Source organism: Oryctolagus cuniculus, chromosome 8, assembly GCF_964237555.1.
Source record: "Oryctolagus cuniculus chromosome 8, mOryCun1.1, whole genome shotgun sequence".
Lineage (NCBI taxonomy): Eukaryota > Metazoa > Chordata > Mammalia > Lagomorpha > Leporidae > Oryctolagus > Oryctolagus cuniculus.
Window position 1 is genome coordinate 41,531,101 of NC_091439.1, and position 20,256 is coordinate 41,551,356.

Consider the following 20,256-nt stretch of genomic DNA (forward strand, 5'->3'; position numbering starts at 1 on the left):
CAGGGCTAGGCTAGGCTGACGCCAGAAGCCTGGAATTCATTCCAGGTCTCCCAGGTGTATGGCAGAGATCCAGATACTTGAGTCTTCAACTGCTGCGTCCCAGGGTGCCTGTCAGCAGGAAGCTGGATCAGAGGCAGAGGAGCTGGGACTTGATTCAGGCACTCTGATCAGGGATGCGAGCATTCCAAGTAGCAACTTTAGTGTTGTGCCAAGTATCTGTCCCTTAATTCCATCTTTTTCTAAGAACTTTTAGAAGTACTCCACATAAGGGACTTGAGCACTGGCAGGTGGGAGAAGTAGTTCTGGAACCACTGACCCCGCCCTACAGATATTGAGGGATGACTATACATGAAAAATTAAGATTTTCCCTTAAAAATTTATGTTGAATACTTTGAATTGAAAAACAGGAGCCAGCATTTTGGTACAGAGGATTAGGCCTCTATTACAACATGAGCATTCCACCTCAGAATACCACTTTGAGACCTGGCTAAAATATTTTAGACATGGCTCCCTGCAAATGTGCCTGGAAAGGAAGTAGAAGAAGGCCCAGGTATTTTGGCCCTGGAAACCCAGATGGCAGACCTGGATGAATGAAGTTCTGGTCTCTTGGCTGTGGCCTGGCCAAGTGATGAATGCTGGGGCTATCTGGTGAGTGAAAAACAGATGGAAGATCTGCATTTTTCTCTCTCTTTCTGTGCTTTACCTTTCAAATAAATAAACTTAAAAAAAGAAGAACTGAATCATTTTTAGAGTAGAAAGATCAGAGTATAAATGAGAATCACCTGAATCTATATAGGCATTAAAACAAAAACTTATCAGCAGTCATGATATGAGACTAACATATATCTGTACAATTATTAAACAACAGCAATTGCTTTACTAATGATAAAATTTCAATCAACATATTTGCTTCAAATGGTTATTATGTGAAATTCATTACAAAATAAAACTTAACCATATAATCTCCGAAGACATGAGGAATCCTTTACATATCAAAAAATTCACCATTCTAAATGCGCATTGCAATGTTTTCTAGTAAACTCACAAAAGTAGTGATATCTTTAACATAATCTAGCTGTAGAATGTTTTCACTGTCCCCCGTACAGCCTTATGCCTGATTATGGTTAATTCTCTAGGCAACCCCTTAACTCTGCCCAAGAGAATTACTGATCCACTTTTCGTGTCTACATGGTTTCCTCTTCTGGAAATTTCATATAAATTATTATTATCAGTAATTTTACACTAAGAAGAGGCTTTCCAAATTCTAATATATTTTTATATTACATTCCAAATAAATCAACCTTAAAGTTAACTGAAAACCAAAGTCCTAGATGTCTATTAGAGATTACAGTGACCTCATCTTGAATGAAAAGGAGAATTTAAGTGTTTTCAGAGACAGGAAGAACCTGCAAACTTCAAATTTTTACTGCCACTAAAAATATATTCCGATTAAGAGAATCACTAAAAAAAAAGTAGAAGTATCATTTGTTGTTTGCTCCAGGATTCATACCAAAAAGAAATAAAGCTGAATTAGGAATCCTTAGTTTATTTTCTATAATGAGTCAGTTATAACCATGATATCTCAAAGTTATGCCAATGTTTACAAAACAACAGAAAATTCTCAAAGTAATAAATTACTGAACAAAGTAATAAGGTATTAGCATAGATACCTCAACAAAACTTTAAGTTTCAATAAATCTTCATTACATATTTACAAAAATAAAATTTTTGCTAGACACAGTGAGGAACTTTAAAGAAATGCAATGGTACAGTCTACCATTCAAGCCTTTAAATTTTTATTGGGGAAATAAATTACATGAGATAATTAGAGAAGAACTTAAATGGAAAGTAAGTGTCAAAACGTGAAATTCAGAGAATGGGGGCTGTGAGAGATCCAGGAGGGAGAAAATCTCTATGGGCTGGATGGATACCGTGAAGGTGAGGTTATCCTAGAACACTAGCACAGGAAGCCTGGGGCTTGGAAAGGACAGTGTTTACAACAGTGGTATAAGTGATTAGCAGTTAGGAACGAGCTGATGTGAAGATGATAACGCAAGAAGCTGGCCACAGTAATTTGTGTTGTCTGTATTTTCAGGAAGAGGTGTGTCTTTATAGTGCCTGCAGTAAAACTGATGGCTATGGGCAGGTCTGTACTCCACCCAAAGTGAATCATTTTTTTTTAAGATGTAACCTAATTTAGAATGTTAGGTCTTAGCACTGAGCCTACTGGTTAGGGTGAGAAGAAACCTCATGTAAATATCTATGGTTTGTTTAGTACCAAATGTAGAACTTGAATTTTTCTCTAAGCAATCGTATAATGAGGTAAGACAAACAAAAAGGGCTACTCATGACATCATTATTGTTTCTCCAGAAAGAGTACAGCAAAAAAAGATGAGTTTTGGCAGACTACAATTATTCACATCATTTTTAGATCCATCTCCTAAAAACACTTGATTTTATTCATTTCTGGGGCTCAATGTTGCCTCAAACATAAGGTTCAAATGCTTTAGGCTCACATACAATCGATTTACTTCTAAATTCTAGAGGAGTCTTAAAATTTTTAGAGTTGCTCTCCCATTACACTAAGACTTGATTTCTGGCTGGCGCTGTGGCTCACTTGGTTAATCCTCCGCCTGTGGCACTGGCATCCCATGTGGGCTCTGGGTTCTAGTCCTGGTTATTCTTCTTCCAGTCCAGCTCTCTGCTGTGGCCCAGGAAGGCAGTGGAGGATGGCCCAAGTGTTAGGCCCCTGCACCCACATGGGAGACCAGGAAGAAACACCTGGCTCCTGGCTTCAGATCAGTGAAGCGCCGGCCGTAGCAGCCTTTTTGGGGGTGAACCAATGGAAGAAAGACCTTTCTCTCTGTCTCTCTCTCACTGTCTATAATGCTACCTTTCAAAAACAAAAAAAAACAAAAAACAAAAAAGACTTGATTTCTGATACACTACCATCTTCACGAATACACAGAACCAGAAGGCTGCAGCTGAAAACAATGGGCTTTAGTCTGGGCACTGCCCTCAATTCTGCATCTCCCAGTCTGGGGGTCTGCCAGTCTAAGCCTTCCAGTAATCTCTCATTGCTCCTTTGAGGAGCCTAACGCAGATTCTATCTTTACTATGTGCATTTGCCTTTACTTTGCTGCCTCCCCCACTTCAGAAAGGCTTGTACCTTTCCTAACTAGCCACCTCCTGTATTTCAGTGATTCTAAGGAGCACAATACTTCGGCTTGTAGTATTGTAGAAATTAGTGAGGCTTGCAATGGATGCATATCATACTTTAATTGGGTGCATTTTCTTTCTTGGCAATTTATAATGTCTACCTCACAACCAGCACTTCCCTAAGATTTGGTTCCTATGTACACAAAATATTCCCCCACAGAATCATGCTTGCTTTATCAAAATCGTAATTGAGTGAGAAATTACTGTAAGAATAATGTATTTAGCAGTTCCCAAATGCATCAGAATGTCAGATTACAAATTGGCAAAACTTTTACAAGACAACTAAGTTTCTGGCGCTGTGGCGTAGCAGGTAAAGCCACAGTCTGCAGTGCCAGCACTCCATATATACACCTGAAGGAGTCCCGGCTGCTCCATTTTCAATCCAGCTCTCTGCTATGGCCTGGGAAAGCAGTGGAAGACAGCCCAAGTGTTTGGGCTCCAGCACCCACTTGGGAGACCTGGAAGAAGCTGAAGGCTCCTGGCTTCAGATCAGCCCAGTTCTGGCCGTTGCAGCCATTTGAGAAGTGAACCAGAGGATGGAAGACCTCTCTCTGCCTCTGCCTCTGCCTCTCTGTAACTCTGCCATTCAAGGAAATAAATAAATCATTAAAAAGAAAAAAGAAAGCTAAGCAACAAATTATCTGCAAATCCTTCAAAACTGAGATACACTTAATAATCAATGAAGAGACATATATGATTTATCTGAAATTTGTTGGAATTACTTTTCCAAGCAGTACAAAGGACAGAACACTAGATAAGGAGTCAAATAATGCTCTCTGATTCATTTAGTCTTATCCAAAAATAAGAATGTAAAACATGATTTCCAAAATCTTTCAGTACATAGTCACTGTACCTTTCACTATCAATTTTTAGGGTAAGATTCCCCCTTATGTAGAAAAATGGAGTTTTAAATCTAGGATACCACTATAATTTTAGCAGCTGAATTTGAACCTTGTTTTGAGTTACAATCTGTTTTTCTTGAATTGCAAGAGATGAGACATTTTGGCACTTGCAACCTGGCATTCTTTCCCTTTCTTGCTGACTTCCTTCCTCTGACTGCTGCAGACAGGTTGCAGCAAGCAATGCACTCTCTTTAGTAGAGATTTATTGTGTTGAAAGGTTCCTTCTGTATTTTCTTCCACTGACATGATGCAAATGTAAGCATGTTTGTACACTGCCTATGCTCTCTATATTTCTAGACTCAAACTTGAGGGAGCCACTATATAACATGTATTCCTGCACTTAGCTTCACTAGTCAAACTAATATGGAAAAGATGTTTTATTTATTTCTATGATTGCTATGCCTATAACCAAATCAAGGATAGCTCAGTAAACTTATATCTTATACTGAGAGTTTATATAAATTGCATTAACACCCAAACTACAAACTTTGCTCTGAAATTCCTGAGGTTAATCTTTCAGTGCCAATACGTTATCATAGACTAATTCCAATAGGACTTGCAAACATTTAATTGTCCAAAAGAAATAGAGAACAATCTGATCTGAGATTCAGATTTGTCATTTTTTCTGTCAAAAGTGGTTGTGATTAAATCACTTTCATCTTCCCAAATGGTCCTATTGAAACAGGAGATTTCAGACCATCAAGGGTTTCAATCTATTCTCTGCTTTATCACAACAACACTATTACTCAATCTCATCATTACACACACTGAGTAAGTACCCTAAGAAGTGACAGGTTAAAGGATGAGGGTTGTATGTGTATTTGGAAAAGCTTCAAAACATGGGTCCTTTTCATTATCTATTTCTTATAACTATGAATGAAAAAGACTCAACAACAACTATGTTTCATGACTGAAGTTGAAAAGGTTTTGTTCGTTCATAAAGGGGAAACATTTACTTTCATTTGATGATACAGAAAGCTGTGATTTTAATAAAGACAACATAGTGGGGCTGGCACTGTGGTATAGTGGTTAACTGCAGTGCAGGCATCCCACTTCTGATCCAGCTTCCTGCTAATCCACCTGGAAAAGCAGTAGAAAATGGCCCAAGTACTTCGGACACAGCACCCACGTGGGAGACCAGGAAGAAGATCCTGACTCTTGGTTTGGAATCAACCTAGCTCCGGCCATTTCGGGAGTGAACCTGCTGATGGAAGATCTTTCTGTAACTCTTTCAAATAAAAATAAAATGAAATAAAATAAATAAATAAACAAAAGACTACATGGTTTATAACATTAGAAGCAAAGTGAATGTGGCAAGTGGTTTGTTTCAGGTTAACTAATTAAGATGTCATTAAGTAATACTTTGCTTTGCAAATTAAATTACAATTCTTCTTTTGAGAACCACCTATTTAAAGAAAAAATGTATTTATTAAGCTAATCATGGGTCAAAAACACATAAAGAAACTTCCTACTAGAAAAAAGGCTCATATAAACATTCTAGTGTGCTTTCATGTTAATAATTTATATTTTTTCATTTATCTTTTAAAAAATTCCTCAACTAGTGATTCCTTACCTTTCCACAGTAACACATTCTTTAAAAATATGATAGTGCTTTGAGAGATTAAAACAACCCTGAAAATATATGCCGTAGGCAAAATACTGCATAACAGAGGGTTCTGTAACCCAAAAACCTATGTTGTTCTAGGGAACCTGTGGAGCTGAAGGAAAAACCTCTGCTCAAATACACGAAACCACTTTCTAAAAGGGGTTAATCATTTGGATTTGAGGTCACTTCATTAAAATTCAGTAGTTGAAGTTTTGCTAAGAAAGTCCTTTCCTGGAATCAGAAATGTGAGTAGTGATGACTGGAGTTTAGAAACTGTAGAAGGTACACATGTGGAGGAGCAGGGAAGGCTGTACTGTCAGAGGCCTTAAGAGCCCAGCAGATGGGATGAAAAAAACTCTGGATCTGGCTAAAAACCCCATGAGAGTTTCTCAGGCATGGAAAGCCAAGACACTGTGGGAAAAAACAAACAAACAAAAAACAAAAACAATGACCTAAATGAAAGATCTCAGTGAGTGGAGAAGTGGAAAATACATGAAAGCAAATTTCTAGATATTAAAGTACTTTTTATTGGCTTTGAGAAAAATGGCATATGAACATGCTAATTATTTATTTTGGTACAAAAATAAACAAGCAAAAAACAAAAAAAAATTCTACATGATTTAAAATGAACAGAACAGCAATATTTTCAAATTGCTGAGAAACAAAATATATTTTAAAAATAAAACATTAATATTTTAACTAGCAAAAACAGTGTGTGTGGGGAATACAGTGGACAGAACAAATGGAAATATTTCTCAAAAGTGAAGTTAACACATAGACATATACCAAGATACAAAACTAAGTGATGGTGCAGAGTGTGAGAGGGGATGCAGGCTGGAGAAGAAAGTTGAGACACAACCACTGGCAAGAGACTCAGTCTCTCCATCGTTGAGACTTCATATCATCTATTGTACTCATTGCTTTTCCTGAGGTCTCCACAGTCAACTGTTTTGAGTCTAAATTTCTTTACCAGTTAACAAACGTGGAAAGCACCAGGAGCTAATGATTTTTATGTTACATATATGTATAGGTATATATTTTTTTCTGATTCTTCTTATAACTTCTTCTTAGTTTATAAATTAAGGTCCAAAGAAATTTTGAAGTGATGTGGTTACACAGATGGTAAAAGAAAGCTAGGACCAAATATTGACTGCTTGCCAAATGTTTTTATTATTGTTTTTAACCTTAAATTCAGAGGGTTGTTTTTCTCAAAATCTTACCATGGACAGTTATCAGTTTTGGTAATGTACATGGGAAAGTATCACCACAGATGTAAATGCAATTGTTTTGGGAGCTCAACACTGTAATCCCGGACTGATAGCTTGCCTACAAATATTATTTTACCACTTCATGCTTAATAAGAACCTTCTAAGAGTATGTTTCCATTTTCCTTTCTCTTATCCCTATTTTTTTTTAAGATTTCATTTATATCTTTGAAAGGCAGGATTGCAGAGAGAGAGAAGGAGAAAGAGGGGGGGAGGGATGGAGGAAGGGGGGGAAAGAGAGATAGAGGGAGAAATAGATAGATCTTGCGTTTGCTGGTTTAATCCCTAAATGGATGAATGGTTGAAATGGCCAGGGCTGGGCCAGGCCAAAGTCAGGAGCTAGGAGCTTCAACTCGGTATCCCACAAGAGTGCAGGGGACCAAGGCCTTGGTCCATCTTCCACTGCTTTCCCAAGCACATTAGCAGGGAACTGGATCAAAGTGGAGGATTCAGGACTTGAACCAGCACTCATATGGGATACCAACACTGCAGACGGTGGCTTAACCCACTTTGCCACAGCACCAGCCTCATCCTCTTGTCCTTTATGGTAATACTGTCACCTATTTAACTTTGATAAATACAACAGAACTCTGTAATATGATGTTCTCTGTTCTTTAAATAGTAATTTAATTATCTCTTAAATTAGAAAATGAGAAAAAAAACTCTTTGGTATTATTCTGATATTTATAATGTCTAACACTGTATTCCTTTCAAGCTTCCATGAACTGTTTGGATTCCAGCCCTCATCCAGTATCATTTCCTTCAGGCTGAAAACCTTTATCATTGCTTGTACTGCTGGTCAAGTTTGTTAACAACAGAGTCTCTCAACTTCAGTAATATTTTCATATTTGAAGGAATTTTTGCTTGAGATAGAATTTTTTAAATTACTTTAAAGACAGAATTCCACTGTCACCTAGCTCACATTGCATCCACCAAGAAGTTAATGATAATTATTATCTTATTCCCTTGAATTTAACACATGGTTTGGTCTCACCCCTCGTCACCACCAAATGAATGCTGTACAATTTTCTTTCTATCATTAGTCTCATCATTCAAGTAAACCACTCTAATGAGAATGAGGTAAAGAAAAGTTGATAATCTATTCCAATACTTTCATGAGAGTAGAAGTTTTGCAGGATGGTATTACTTATAAAATTGTTTATGTGTGTGTCTAGTTTTTATTTATGTGTGTTTCTGTACAGTTTTCTTCATATTTTCATTTCATTTATTTGATATAAACAGCATTCTCACCTGCAGGTTCATTCCTCAAATGCCTGCAATTTCTCCTCCTTAGGGACAAAGGTGGGGCTGGGAACTCAGCCCAGGTCTCCCACCAGCTTAGCAGTAACCCAATCACTTGAGCCATCACTACTGCCTCATAGGATTTATGCTGGCAGGCCATATTTACCTGGGACTATTTTTGGGTTCCTTTCCATTCCATTCATTTAGTTGTTTATTCTTTCACTAATAGCATACCATATTGATTACTGTAGCTTACAGTATGCCTTGCAAATGGGTATTGTGGTCCTCTGACTTTCTTCTCCTTTATTAGCCTGGGTCTGTAGCTTCTCCATATCAACTTTCAAATGAATTTGTCAATATCCATAAAATTACTTGCTAAGAGTTTGATTGGGAACATTGAGAATCAAGTTGGAAAGAACTGACATCTTCACAATATTGAGTCTTCCTATTCAAAAACATGGATTATCTTTCCCTTTATTTATTTTTCTCTGATTTCTTTCACAGTTGTCCTCATATATTATTTTGTTAAAATAGGTGTTGATATAGATGATAATGGGCTTTGTTTTCAGATTCTGCTTGTCTATTGCTGATCCATACAAAAGTAAGTGCCTTTGTATATTAACGCTGTATCATGCAACTTTACATAAGCAATTATTAGTGCCATATGTTTTTCTGGTCAATTTTTTTTTTAGATTTTCTACACAGGTAAATGTGCCATTGGTCAATAAATACAGCTGTATTTCTTGCTTCCCAATCTGTATACCTTTTATTTTCTTTTCCTTATTGTATTAGCTAGAACTTCCAATATGAAGTAGAAAAGTATTGCTGAAATCAGTTAACCTTTCCTTGTTCCTAATCATAGTATGCAAGCTTCTAGTTTCATACCATAAGTACCATGTTAGCTGGTAAAAGTTTAAAGAAAATTCTTAAGACTATTTTAACATCCATTTCCTAAAATAATGCTTAAAAATGTAAAAATTGTGTAAATGTTTGTTAAATATAGTAAAAATCATCATGATTAGGTTTGAACTAGACAGCACATTTCCATCTGCAAAATCTAGTGGTTTTTGTGTGTGCTTGTGGGGGCAGAGAGGAGGAAGCAGTGATTCAGATTGCTAGCCCATATTACAATCCAGTTAAGAAGAGAGAGCATCTGCACATTTTGATGTACACACACAGTTCCCAGACAGAGGCTTGAGACTCTGATTTAGAAAAACATAGTACTTTTAATTTGAAACTGAAAAATATATGACTTGAAGAAGAAAACCTTAGTCTTCATTTCTATTTTTTTAAAGACTTCCTATTCTCATTCCTTACTTTATTTCCTCAATCCTTTATTTTTCCTCATAATTTTAAATCTCTTTATTGCACCCTTTTTACGATTTTTTTAAAAATCCTACTGGCCTATGATAAATTTTATGAAATAAATGATTCTAGTTTTCTCCCAGGATTTTGTCAAGTGTTGCAAGCAATGATTCATTTTTTCAGGTTTGATCTCAGTTAAAACAGTGTTTTAAAAAATGTGTGTGTGTGTGTGCGCTTTGTACTGACTTCAGTTCTACCATGTTGCCATTTTTTGCCAGGGTGAGTACCTTTTATCAGTAATTAAACACTTTAGGCCTTCTGTTCTAGTTCAGAAAAGGCTGTGGGGGTATCAGTGGGCCAGCTATCTCAACTCTAGTTACTAAAGTCAGTCATTTTGGCAGACATAGCTAACAGCACATACAGTATTAAAATATAATAAGGCAGTTGCTACAGGCTGGCTAGGGACCAAGTCCATTATCCTATGCTCTATCTGCATTCGGATCCTTTCACCTTTTTGGCTGATCTGCTTCCAAAAGTCATTTTATAACCACCCACTCTTCACCACTCCCTGGAAAAGCTTCATTGTTTAATTTTAAAATCATTTCTTGCTCTCATCACTCCTCCCCTTTCTCAAAAAACTTTGAGTGCTGGTCTCAGTCATTACATACAAGTAGCTCTTAGTGTGCTAAAAAGGAACTCTATGTATACTAAAAAGGAAAACTGAGATTTTGCCTTCTCATATAAATCCATGTTTAAATAGTTACAAAAGATGTAATTTCCAAAGCACTGTAAACATTGAGATTTAAAAATAAGACCTTACATCAACTCTTCAATGTGTTCAGCACATTTAAACTGCTAGTGATTTAACCCGACACCATCAAAATAAAAACCAGATTAGAGAAATTTTACATTATTTTTCATTTTTTCCTTGAATTTGTACAACCACCCTATATAACTGAGCATCCTATAAATAATTCTAAGAAGCAAAAATATCTATGTATAATGAAATTTTTAAAAATTTCATTCACATGTACCTGCTCAATGTTAAATTTCCCCAGGTTTGGTTAACATTAGGGTCATTTATGCACAGTTATATAAACATATTAAAGATCTTGAGAAAATATTAAACATAAAAAAGTTAAAATTCACTGGAAATTAATTTATAATGAGACAAGTGGAACTCTCTCTTAGACTCCCTCCGTGAAGAGTGCTTGTAACATAAGCAATTACAACTTACAGTATGATTCAATTTTTAAAATGCCATTCAGTTTTGTATTTTTGTGGCGTAAAGCACAGATAAATCCTGTTCACATAAATGGGTATAAAAAAAGTTTGTAACAACAGCAGCCCTCAGTTCTTTCAGATCTGAGGCACAGGTCAGAACAAGATGACAGACGATAGCTAAAAGGTCTTCTTCACTGTAACGTGGAGAACATGGCAAACAGTAATTAGGCTTTCCAGACCACACTCAGGAAACTGATGCTTCAGAAATCCTCCACTGTTTCTAACCTATCACTTAGCATTTCCCACTGCTCTCTGGTTTGGTGTGGTGCCTCAGGTCCTTAAAGTAAGCTCCACTTCCATCACACATGGATTCAATTTTAGGCGGCCAGGGTCTAATAAGAGATTTCCTTAAACTATCTTGCGTATGTATCTATGCCATGCACTTCCCACACATGAAGTCTTCTTATTTAAATAATTACTCTGATTAATTTGCTTCTACAAGGCTGATCATATAGCATCTAACTGTTACAATCATGATAACAGAGCTGAAGAAGGAAAAATGTTTGAGAATAGAAAAGAGCTTGGAACTGGAAGGAGTATAGGGCATCCAGTTAGAGCCAACTCAAGGTTGTGAAATGATAGCATTACAAGCTGCTCTGTTAACTCATCAGAAAATACAACCACTTGTAACCTTGTGAACACTGACTTGGGGCACAGAAATGTATAAAATAGAATACTGGGCATCTACTCCTTGTGATCTAAAGTAGAAAAATATTAATAGTTTTGTTAACATAATGGTTCTTTGACAGGGTAAGATGACAACACAATCAGTGTTTTTGTTTTGCTATAGGAGCTCCCCCCACAATTTATAACACTCTTTTCATGTTATCTACGATCTGGTATTAAACAGAGAGCTTAGTTTTGAGGTCCATACTAACTAAAATTCATTAAGATTTATATTTTTTTTTCCCTGAAGAATTTCATGAAAGTTTCACCTACTCAAGTTTCCAATCAACCTCTTGTTGCCCTTCTTATTCCCACAAAAGCTGAAAGACTAACAGGACTCTTTCAGAGATGGTCTCTGGTACATTTTCTGAGACCTTGCATCTCAGGAAACACCTTTACTTTTCCTTCATATTTAAATTACAGTTTAGTTGGATAAAATTTTAAGCCCACAGTTATTTTATCCAATATTCTGAATGTGTTATTTCAGTTTCCACTTGTATCTAAGGCTGTTGAGAAATCAGGCTCATGTTTCTCTATAGGTTATCTGTTTTCCCCCACCTGAAAGCTTTGATCTTCTACTATTTGAATGCAATAACTGCAAGCTTTCTTCCTATCTATATCCTTCAGCTCTTTCTGAACCCTTTAATCTTAATTGTTGTATCTTTCTTTAATTCCAGAAAATTCTCAGTTACTAATTAAGTTAAAACATTTCCTCCCCTCAGTTTACTTCTTGGCTCTTCTTCTGAGACTTCGAGTGATAAGTGATATGGCTGTCATTCACATTTCTTGAATTTTTTTACATTCTTTCTATTTTATTATCTTTTCTTGATGCCTACTAGAAGAATTTCTGGACTTGATCTTCAAATCATAAATTCATCCTCTGGTTACGTCCATCCAGCTGTTTAATTGCTTTTTGTCTTGTTTTGTTTTCTAGTTTTAGCAATTCAATAACTTTTGTTGGTCCTATTTTCACTCTATGAACTCAGTAATTGTCCCTATGCTCTCTGAAGAGATCATTTATAGTTATTTTAAATTCAAGTTCTATGTATACCATTGGCTCTGCTTTTTTATTCCCTTGTGACTCTTCCCTGCCTCAGGAGTAATTTTTCTGCTTGGGGGTAGGGGACCCCTCCCTGGCCTGTGCCTTTTCAAAGGAGCCCCCAGGAGGTCCCACTGTGGTCTCAGTCACTTCCTGTTTTTACTCTCTGATTTCATTCCCACCACCCAATGACCTGCATTCAGCAGCAAAGGTCTTAGGACCTCTACCTCAAGCATTTTTACTAGCAGGGGCTTTCCTGCTTTTAAAACAGTGTTTAATCCCCCAAAATGAGGAGACAGAAGAGTCCAGTTGCCTGAACTTGCTGCTAATATGCCTCTTCCCTGGGGCCAGGCTACATCACATACTGTGCTGATCCTAATATTCTGTCTTTAGCTGGCACTGGACGGCTACTCTTCTAAGAGCAGGGTGAGCAATTAACCATGGCACTTTGTTGAGGGGAATTAGCTCCATCAGCTAGTCTGGGCTCTTGATTTTCATCTATTTGAGAAAGCTGTTAATATTTCCTCTTCTAGATCCAGTATTTCTTGATGGTAAAATTGAGTAAATTTTCTCCCTTTTCATTTCTATTGACATCGCCCTGATTTGTTCTGGTATTATTTCTTACTATACTCTTAAGTGCTTATTATTATTTGCAACGCCATTCTGAAACTTCATGCACTAACAGGAAGCAACCACAGTTTAAGCATGCTTGAAACTCATGCTATGTGTCATGTTTAAAATTTCTATTTCAATTTTTATCATGTAAAGCTTTGTTTGCTCCATGACCTGGGGGTATGAAAGACCAGGAGAATCTACACAGTAGGTTATACTGAAAAACACTAGGGGTTTCAGAATGCCATTGGAATAATTAATGTTATAAAACACATTAAGCTACAACCATCAGTAACTATCACAACTTTTTATTCAGACCAGAAGTCTTATTTTCTAACTTACAGGATTTTTTTTAAAACACGGAAAATAAAACAGACAACTAATTCAGCTTTTTTCCGTTGACATTGTTACATGTCTTAACAGAATTCTACATATTAAAATTGCATTATAAATACAAATATGTTGACTATGATCTTTCTTTTTTCTTTTAAAAGGCAGAGTTACAGAGAGAAGGAGAGAGAGAGAGAGAGAAATCTTCCATTTACAGAGAGAGAGGAGAGATAGAGAGGAATCTTCCATCCACTGGTTCACTTCCCAAATGGCTGCAATGATCAAGCTGGGCCAGGCTGAAGCAAGGATCCAGGAGCTTCTTCCAGATCTCCCAAGTGGGACTCCAAGTGCAGGAGCACTTGGACTTAGGCCATCCTCGGCTGTTTTTCCAGCTGCATTAAAGGAGCTGTGTTGGAAGTGGAGAGGCAGAGACTCAAACTGGTGACCATATGGGATTCCGGCGCTGCAGGCTGTGGCTTTAACCCATTGTGCAACAGCACCAGCCCCAACTATGATCTTTCTAAACTGCTCTACAGCACTGCTATAAATCATTAAAACTAATCCATTTGCAGTCACCAAAAAGAAAAAAAAAATGAGGAAACACCATATAAAATACATTGAAATTAAATCACTAAATAAAAGCTTTTAATAGTCCAATTATCAGTCATTAGAATTCTACTCTCAAATGGATATATTATTCACTAAACAGTAGAACCAACAGATACACCTCACTGGAGGATCCATTTCCTAAATTATAAGATCAAAAAAATCTGCTAGAAGATTATCAGGAAGATATGCTTCACGTATAAAGTGAACTCTCAAGAAATGGAACTACCATTTCTCATTCTGTTGTTTTTACTATTACTGTTTGGAAACTGTTGAAGTAATTTGTTTTAGATTCCAACATAATGCATATTTATCAATCCCCAATTAATTTCACAGAGATTGTTAAATTCTTGAGATTTCAGATTTTGTTCTTGCAAAAGGAAAAGATAGTGTAATGTACTTGACATATTAACAGAATGAAGCTAATATCCATGATTTGTTCCTATTATTAGGTTTGCAGTGTCACTTGCTCAATTTGTTACATAACCAGTTTTATTAGAAGAACTGCTTATATGATTTGCAATAAATGAAGAAACTGCACCCATGGTTGAAGCTTCTGTGTTTCCCATCTCACTCCTGCATAAGACTTCTCCCCAGATTCACTTTCACTAAGAGAACTGAGTGAATAAAAGAATCGGTATATAATGAAAGTTCTGTCAGAGAGGCCATAACAGTCAGAAAAAGATATTATTAATGATTTGTTAACAATTAATTCTTCAGGAACAGTATTAGGGCTTAGCAAGTAAAGGCGCCGCTTGCCTATAATGCTGGCATCCCATATGGACAAGTTCAATTCCCAGCTGCTATGCTTCAGGTCAAGATACCAGCTTATGGCATGGGAAAAGCAGCAGAAGATGGCAAGTACTTGGGCCCATGCCACCCATATGGGAGACCTGGAAGAAACTGCTGGCTCCTGGCTTCAGAATGGCCCACCCCAGGCTGATGCAGCCATCTGGAGATTGAACCAGTGGATGGAAGATCTCTCTCCCCTTGTGTCTCTCCCTCTGTCTCCGTAACTCTTTCAAAAAATAAATAAATCTTAAAAATCTTCAAAAAATTAACTCTTCTACAACAACAACAAATAAGTGTTTTTTAGTAGGAGTTTCCAATTTAGCACAAATAAAAAGATAAATAGCAATGTAAAGCCATGTTCACTGACCCTCCAGAGAGCATATTCTAGAAGAGGATGAAAGGAGGAAATAATTTTAAATAAATAACAAATTAATCTAGGTTGGGAGAAATCTGCTTTCCATGAAGCGTCTGAGCTAGTTCCACTTTTCTATAGGTCCATTTACTGATGCAAAAAAAACAAAAACTGACAAAGTTATATATTAAAAAAAAGATACAGGGACACTCAGAACTAGTCATAACAAAGTATAATCAATTTCATCAAATTCAGAGTACAAGTCTTTATGAGACTGAAAATCTTACAACAGGTTCTGGGTGGACGTATTTTCATCCTGGTAGAGCTTTCTTTTCTTTCAAAAACTGTCAAAACAGGTCAAGTTTTTTTCTCATTGAGGGAAATGTGTCTGCTTTTAATCATATCTAACACTTCAGACAAGTTAAAGAAAGAAGAGAAAATACCCCTTCATAATTATGGAGCTTTATAATTACTGTGTGGTTTACAACACTCCCACTTACAAGGCATCTTCTTTTCTCAACTAAAGCTAGGCTCTCTCTGGATATTAAGTTATTCACTGGCTCCCCTTGCATCTGGCACTCAGCGCAGGACACAGTATATATAAAACTATAATCTGAGCTCAGATAACAATGGAGCACAAGCCAGGGAAAGCACAGTTAGCATTATTATACTACTTAGAGCATGCAAATAAATTGAATTAGGTAATTTATACAGTTTATCCCTTAGATTAATTGAACTTTGCTGGGAAAGACAAAACCACCTACAAAAAAAAAAAAAAAAACTGTTAAAAAGCAAATGAAACCAAGAGATATACAGAGCTAGATAATTGAGGCTGCATACTTTCCAAAATATCCATCAGTCTATAAGGCAATGATAAAAACAAAATGATTATAGTGATTCCTAGGGTAACTGGAAAAACTGTCAAACCCAGACTTAGATCATCCTTCAGTTTTTCTACTCATTTCACGCTGGATTCCTGGAAAACTACTTTTCCACATGCAGAATGGGGATGACCGCCACTTCCTAACTTCATAGTCTAACTTAGCTAATTACCTTCATTCACTTGAGCTGACCACCCTAGTGACAAGGGAACCTCTTGCGAGGGGTACAAATAGGATACAGCTTAAATTCTAAGATATATATTTATAGAATATAGAGGCCAGCACTGTGGCATAATGGGTAAAGTTGCTGCCTCCAGTGCCGGCATCCCATATGGGCAATACTTCGAGTCCCAGCTGCTCCACTTCTGATCCTGCTTTCTGCTATGGCCTGGGAAAGCAGTGGAAGATGGCCCAAATCTTTGGGCTCCTGCATCCATGTGGGAGACCTGGAAGAAGCTCCTGGCTTTGGTTCAGTGCAGCTCCAGCCATTGCGGCCAATTGGGGAGTGAACCAGCAGATGGAAGACCTCTCTCTCTCTCTCTGCCTTTCCTTCTCTCTCTGTGTAACTCTGACTTTCAAATAAATAAATCTTAAAAAAAAAATTACCTTCTAGACTCAGAGTAAAGTACTCATGAGTAGTAAAAATTTTTATTTCAAACTATTTGATTAAACATATTTATTATTAAAATCAATATGAGATGTTATTTGTGGCTTGGTTTAGGTACAAGAAGAGACAGAAGAATGAAACATTCTCAAAACCTGAGATTTAATTTTACGGCTACATGAATAACGCACTTTTATTAACTATCTTATGAGCTCTAACTTTCCCAATAACAGATATAAGAACTGTAAAACAGATTTTAATTCTCAAAACCTACAGACCATGGTTTACTTACTATCACATTATGAAATTGCTATACATCTTGAGTTGTGCTAGTATAATATTTCACTACAGATTTACAGATGCTTATAGATTTCCCATAATAACTACCAAAGATTTTAATCATTAGGGGGCACAATTAGGACAAGCTGGAGCCAGCTAAGTAACTCTGAAAATAATATGCTAACATAAAACAGGTCATCTACTGGCATTTAAAGGAAAGACCATTTATTTCACCTGAATCAGTTCTTTACTACCCAACTATTTTGAATGTGTTTTCACTCATCATAGAATTGATCTAGTACATTATCTTGTTATGGTGCAAGGGAATGGTAGAAAATTTAACTTTGACACATTACCAAAATTCCATGGGTAGAAGATCATATATTTACTCTCTCTCTTTTTGTTTAAAGTCTTATTTTTATTTTTTGAAAGGCAGAGCCAGAGAGAGGAGGCGAGACAAAGCAAGAGAAGAGAACTTCCAGCTGTGGGTTTATTCCTCAAAGGGCTGTGCAACAGTCAGAGCAGGACCAGGCCAAAGCCAGGGTCCTGGAGCTTCTTCCAGGACTCCCACATGGGTGCAGGGGCCCAAGGACTTGGGCCACTTTCTACTGCCTTCCCAGATGCACCAGCAGGGAGCTGGATCAGAAATGGAGCATCAGGGACTTGAACCAGTGCCCATATGAGATATAGGCCCTGCAGGTGGTGGTTTAACCCATTATATCACAGTACCAGCCCCTATATTCACTCTCTTTAAAATAATTTCCAGAAAAATGCATGCTCACTGTGGAAAATATCTATATATGATTATTTCTACAGATACTAATTTTAACATTTGACCATATGTATACATTCTTTTCAGTTTTTCTATAAACAGCAGTACATACACATACAACTATGCATATACGGCAGGTTTATGTTTTAGACTTCATATTGGAAATTTATTCTTTAATTTTTATTAACATCAAGAGAATAGACTTTATGTATTTCATTTACTCTAAGATGGCAAACGACTTGCCTCCCTGTCCCCTCCCCTCTTTGTTTTTTCCTTTAATTATTCTATAACATAATTTCAATTTAGGTCTGATTCTCTTCAGGCTATTAAAGAACAACATCTGTGTTACTGAATAACACATGGACATATGTACAGGTCCAAATATAAAATGTGGTCAGTTTATAAGGGAACAGATAACTGAGTTAAAATAAATAGAGAAAGCATTTATTTGTTAAAAGAGACAGAGACATTTACAACTTAATTTTAAATACATATTTTAAAATTTATAAAATGACATAGAAGGGTTTTATGAATCTGGCAGCTCCATTTTTTCCATATAAAATTAGCATAAACCAATAAAAAAGACCAAATAAGATAATGACATAAATCAGAGTCATGATTTTTAGAATATTCTATTGTCAATATTCTATTAATTTACAATGGCCTGGTTTCTGCATATGGAACTTAGCATCTCTGTATAACAAAAGTGCTGTTTTATTCACAACAGTTATTGAAAATATTGTGCCTACGATAAAATGGAAAAATAAATACTGTTTCAACAAACAACTGAATTCAGAGAGACTCTAAATTATTATAATGGTCTTCATTCATTTAGAATACTAGTTGCTTAGTTTCTATTTTCACCTTATCTGTCCTTTCTGTAGAATCTACTATATGCTTCAACAAATCTCTATGTGGTGCTTCTCAAACATTAGTAGGCACACCATTTATGTGAGTATGTTGTTAAAATACAGAATCCTCTGATCATCAGCCTTTCCTAGAAATTCACTAGAATTGAAAAATCTCAGATTTGATCCCAGGGTACATAAATGAGGTATATATACACTAAAGTTTGAGACTCAGAAAAAATGTGTGAATCACATATCCAATGAAGAATTAATATCCAAAATACATAAGGAACAACACTAGGAAAACAAAACAAAACCTCCATTAAAAAGTGATCAAGACTTGAAGAGACAGTCTTCAAAAGAAGAAATATAAACCGGCAAACAGGTAATGAAAAGGGGATCAACATCCCTAATTATCAAGGAATGAGAATCAAAACCACAGTGAGATATCATCTCATACATGACAACTAGAATGGTTATTATTGAAAACTATAAGTGTCTGCAAAGATAAGGAGATAAGTTGCAGAGATATAAGCATTCTTATATTCACTGAAGCTTTGTTCATATTAGTCGTGATATGGAACCAACCTAAGTGTGTGTCAATGGATGAATGGATAGAAAACACACACATATATGGAATAACAGGCAGGTTTTAAAAAGAAAACAAATTTTTGCCATTGTACTGCACTTTAAGTTATTCATCTTATAACTGAAAGTTTAGACTGGCGCCATGGCTCAATAGGCTAATCCTCCGCCTGCGGCGCCGGCACACTGGGTTCTAGTCCCAGTCGGGGCGCCGGATTCTGTCTCAGTTGCCCCTCTTCCAGGCCAGCTCTCTGCTGTGGCCCGGGAGTGCAGTGGAGGATGGCTCAAGTGCTTGGGCCCTGCACCCACATGGGAGACCAGGAGAAGCACCTGGTTCCTGGCTTTGGATGAGCACGGTGCGCCAGCTGCAGCACGCCAGCCAAAGCGGCCATTGGAGGGTGAACCAATGGTAAAGGAAGACCTTTTTCTTTCTCACTGTCCACTCTGCCTGTCCAAAAAAAAAAAAAAAAAAAAATAATTGAAAGTTTATTTACCAACATTTCCCCATTTCCCCCACTCCTAGTCAATCCTGATAACTACCCTAATTCTTTGTATTTACATTTGACATTTTCAGATTTCACATAGAAATGTGAAATCATGAAGCTTTTATGTTTCTGTGTGTCTGGCTTATTTTACTTGGCATAATATCCTGAAGAGTGATCCATGTTGTTGAAAATGGCTTTGTTCAATAGGCTAATCCTCCGCATAGTGGCGCCGGCACACCGGGTTCTAGTCCCGGTCGGGGTGCCGGATTCTGTCCCAGTTGCTGTGGCCAGGGAGTGCAGTGGAGGATGGCCAAGTACTTGGGCCCTGCACCCCATGGGAGACCAGGAGAAGCACCTGGCTTCTGGCTTTGGATCAGCGCAGTGCACCGGCCGCAGCGGCCATTGGAGGGTGAACCAAGGGCAAAAGGAAGACCTTTCTCTCTGTCTCTCTCACTGTCCACTCTGCCTGTCAAAAAAAAAAAAAAAAAAAATGGCTTTGATACCTCTACAACATATCATTCTTTTCTTCTCCTCTTCATAGATCTCGACTAGCCAGAAGAGCTGGCAATGCTCTTTGTCATC

The 20,256-nt window shown here is 37.0% G+C and overlaps 1 protein-coding gene across 8 annotated transcripts in view; it reads right to left on the reverse strand.

Annotated features, from left to right (window-relative positions):
- AFG2A (AFG2 AAA ATPase homolog A) overlaps positions 1 to 20,256 on the reverse strand; it is a 303,723-nt gene that overhangs the window by 127,709 nt on the left and 155,758 nt on the right. For 2 of the 8 annotated variants that reach the window (XM_070047620.1, XM_051819829.2), the window contains one exon: positions 13,433 to 15,980. The exons of the other annotated variants lie outside the window; for them this stretch is intronic. In XM_070047620.1, coding sequence (XP_069903721.1) covers positions 15,948 to 15,980 — 33 coding nt within the window. In that variant the 3' untranslated portion in view covers positions 13,433 to 15,947. Of the gene's footprint in view, positions 1 to 13,432; positions 15,981 to 20,256 lie in introns of those variants that run through there. 8 annotated transcript variants of the gene reach the window in all.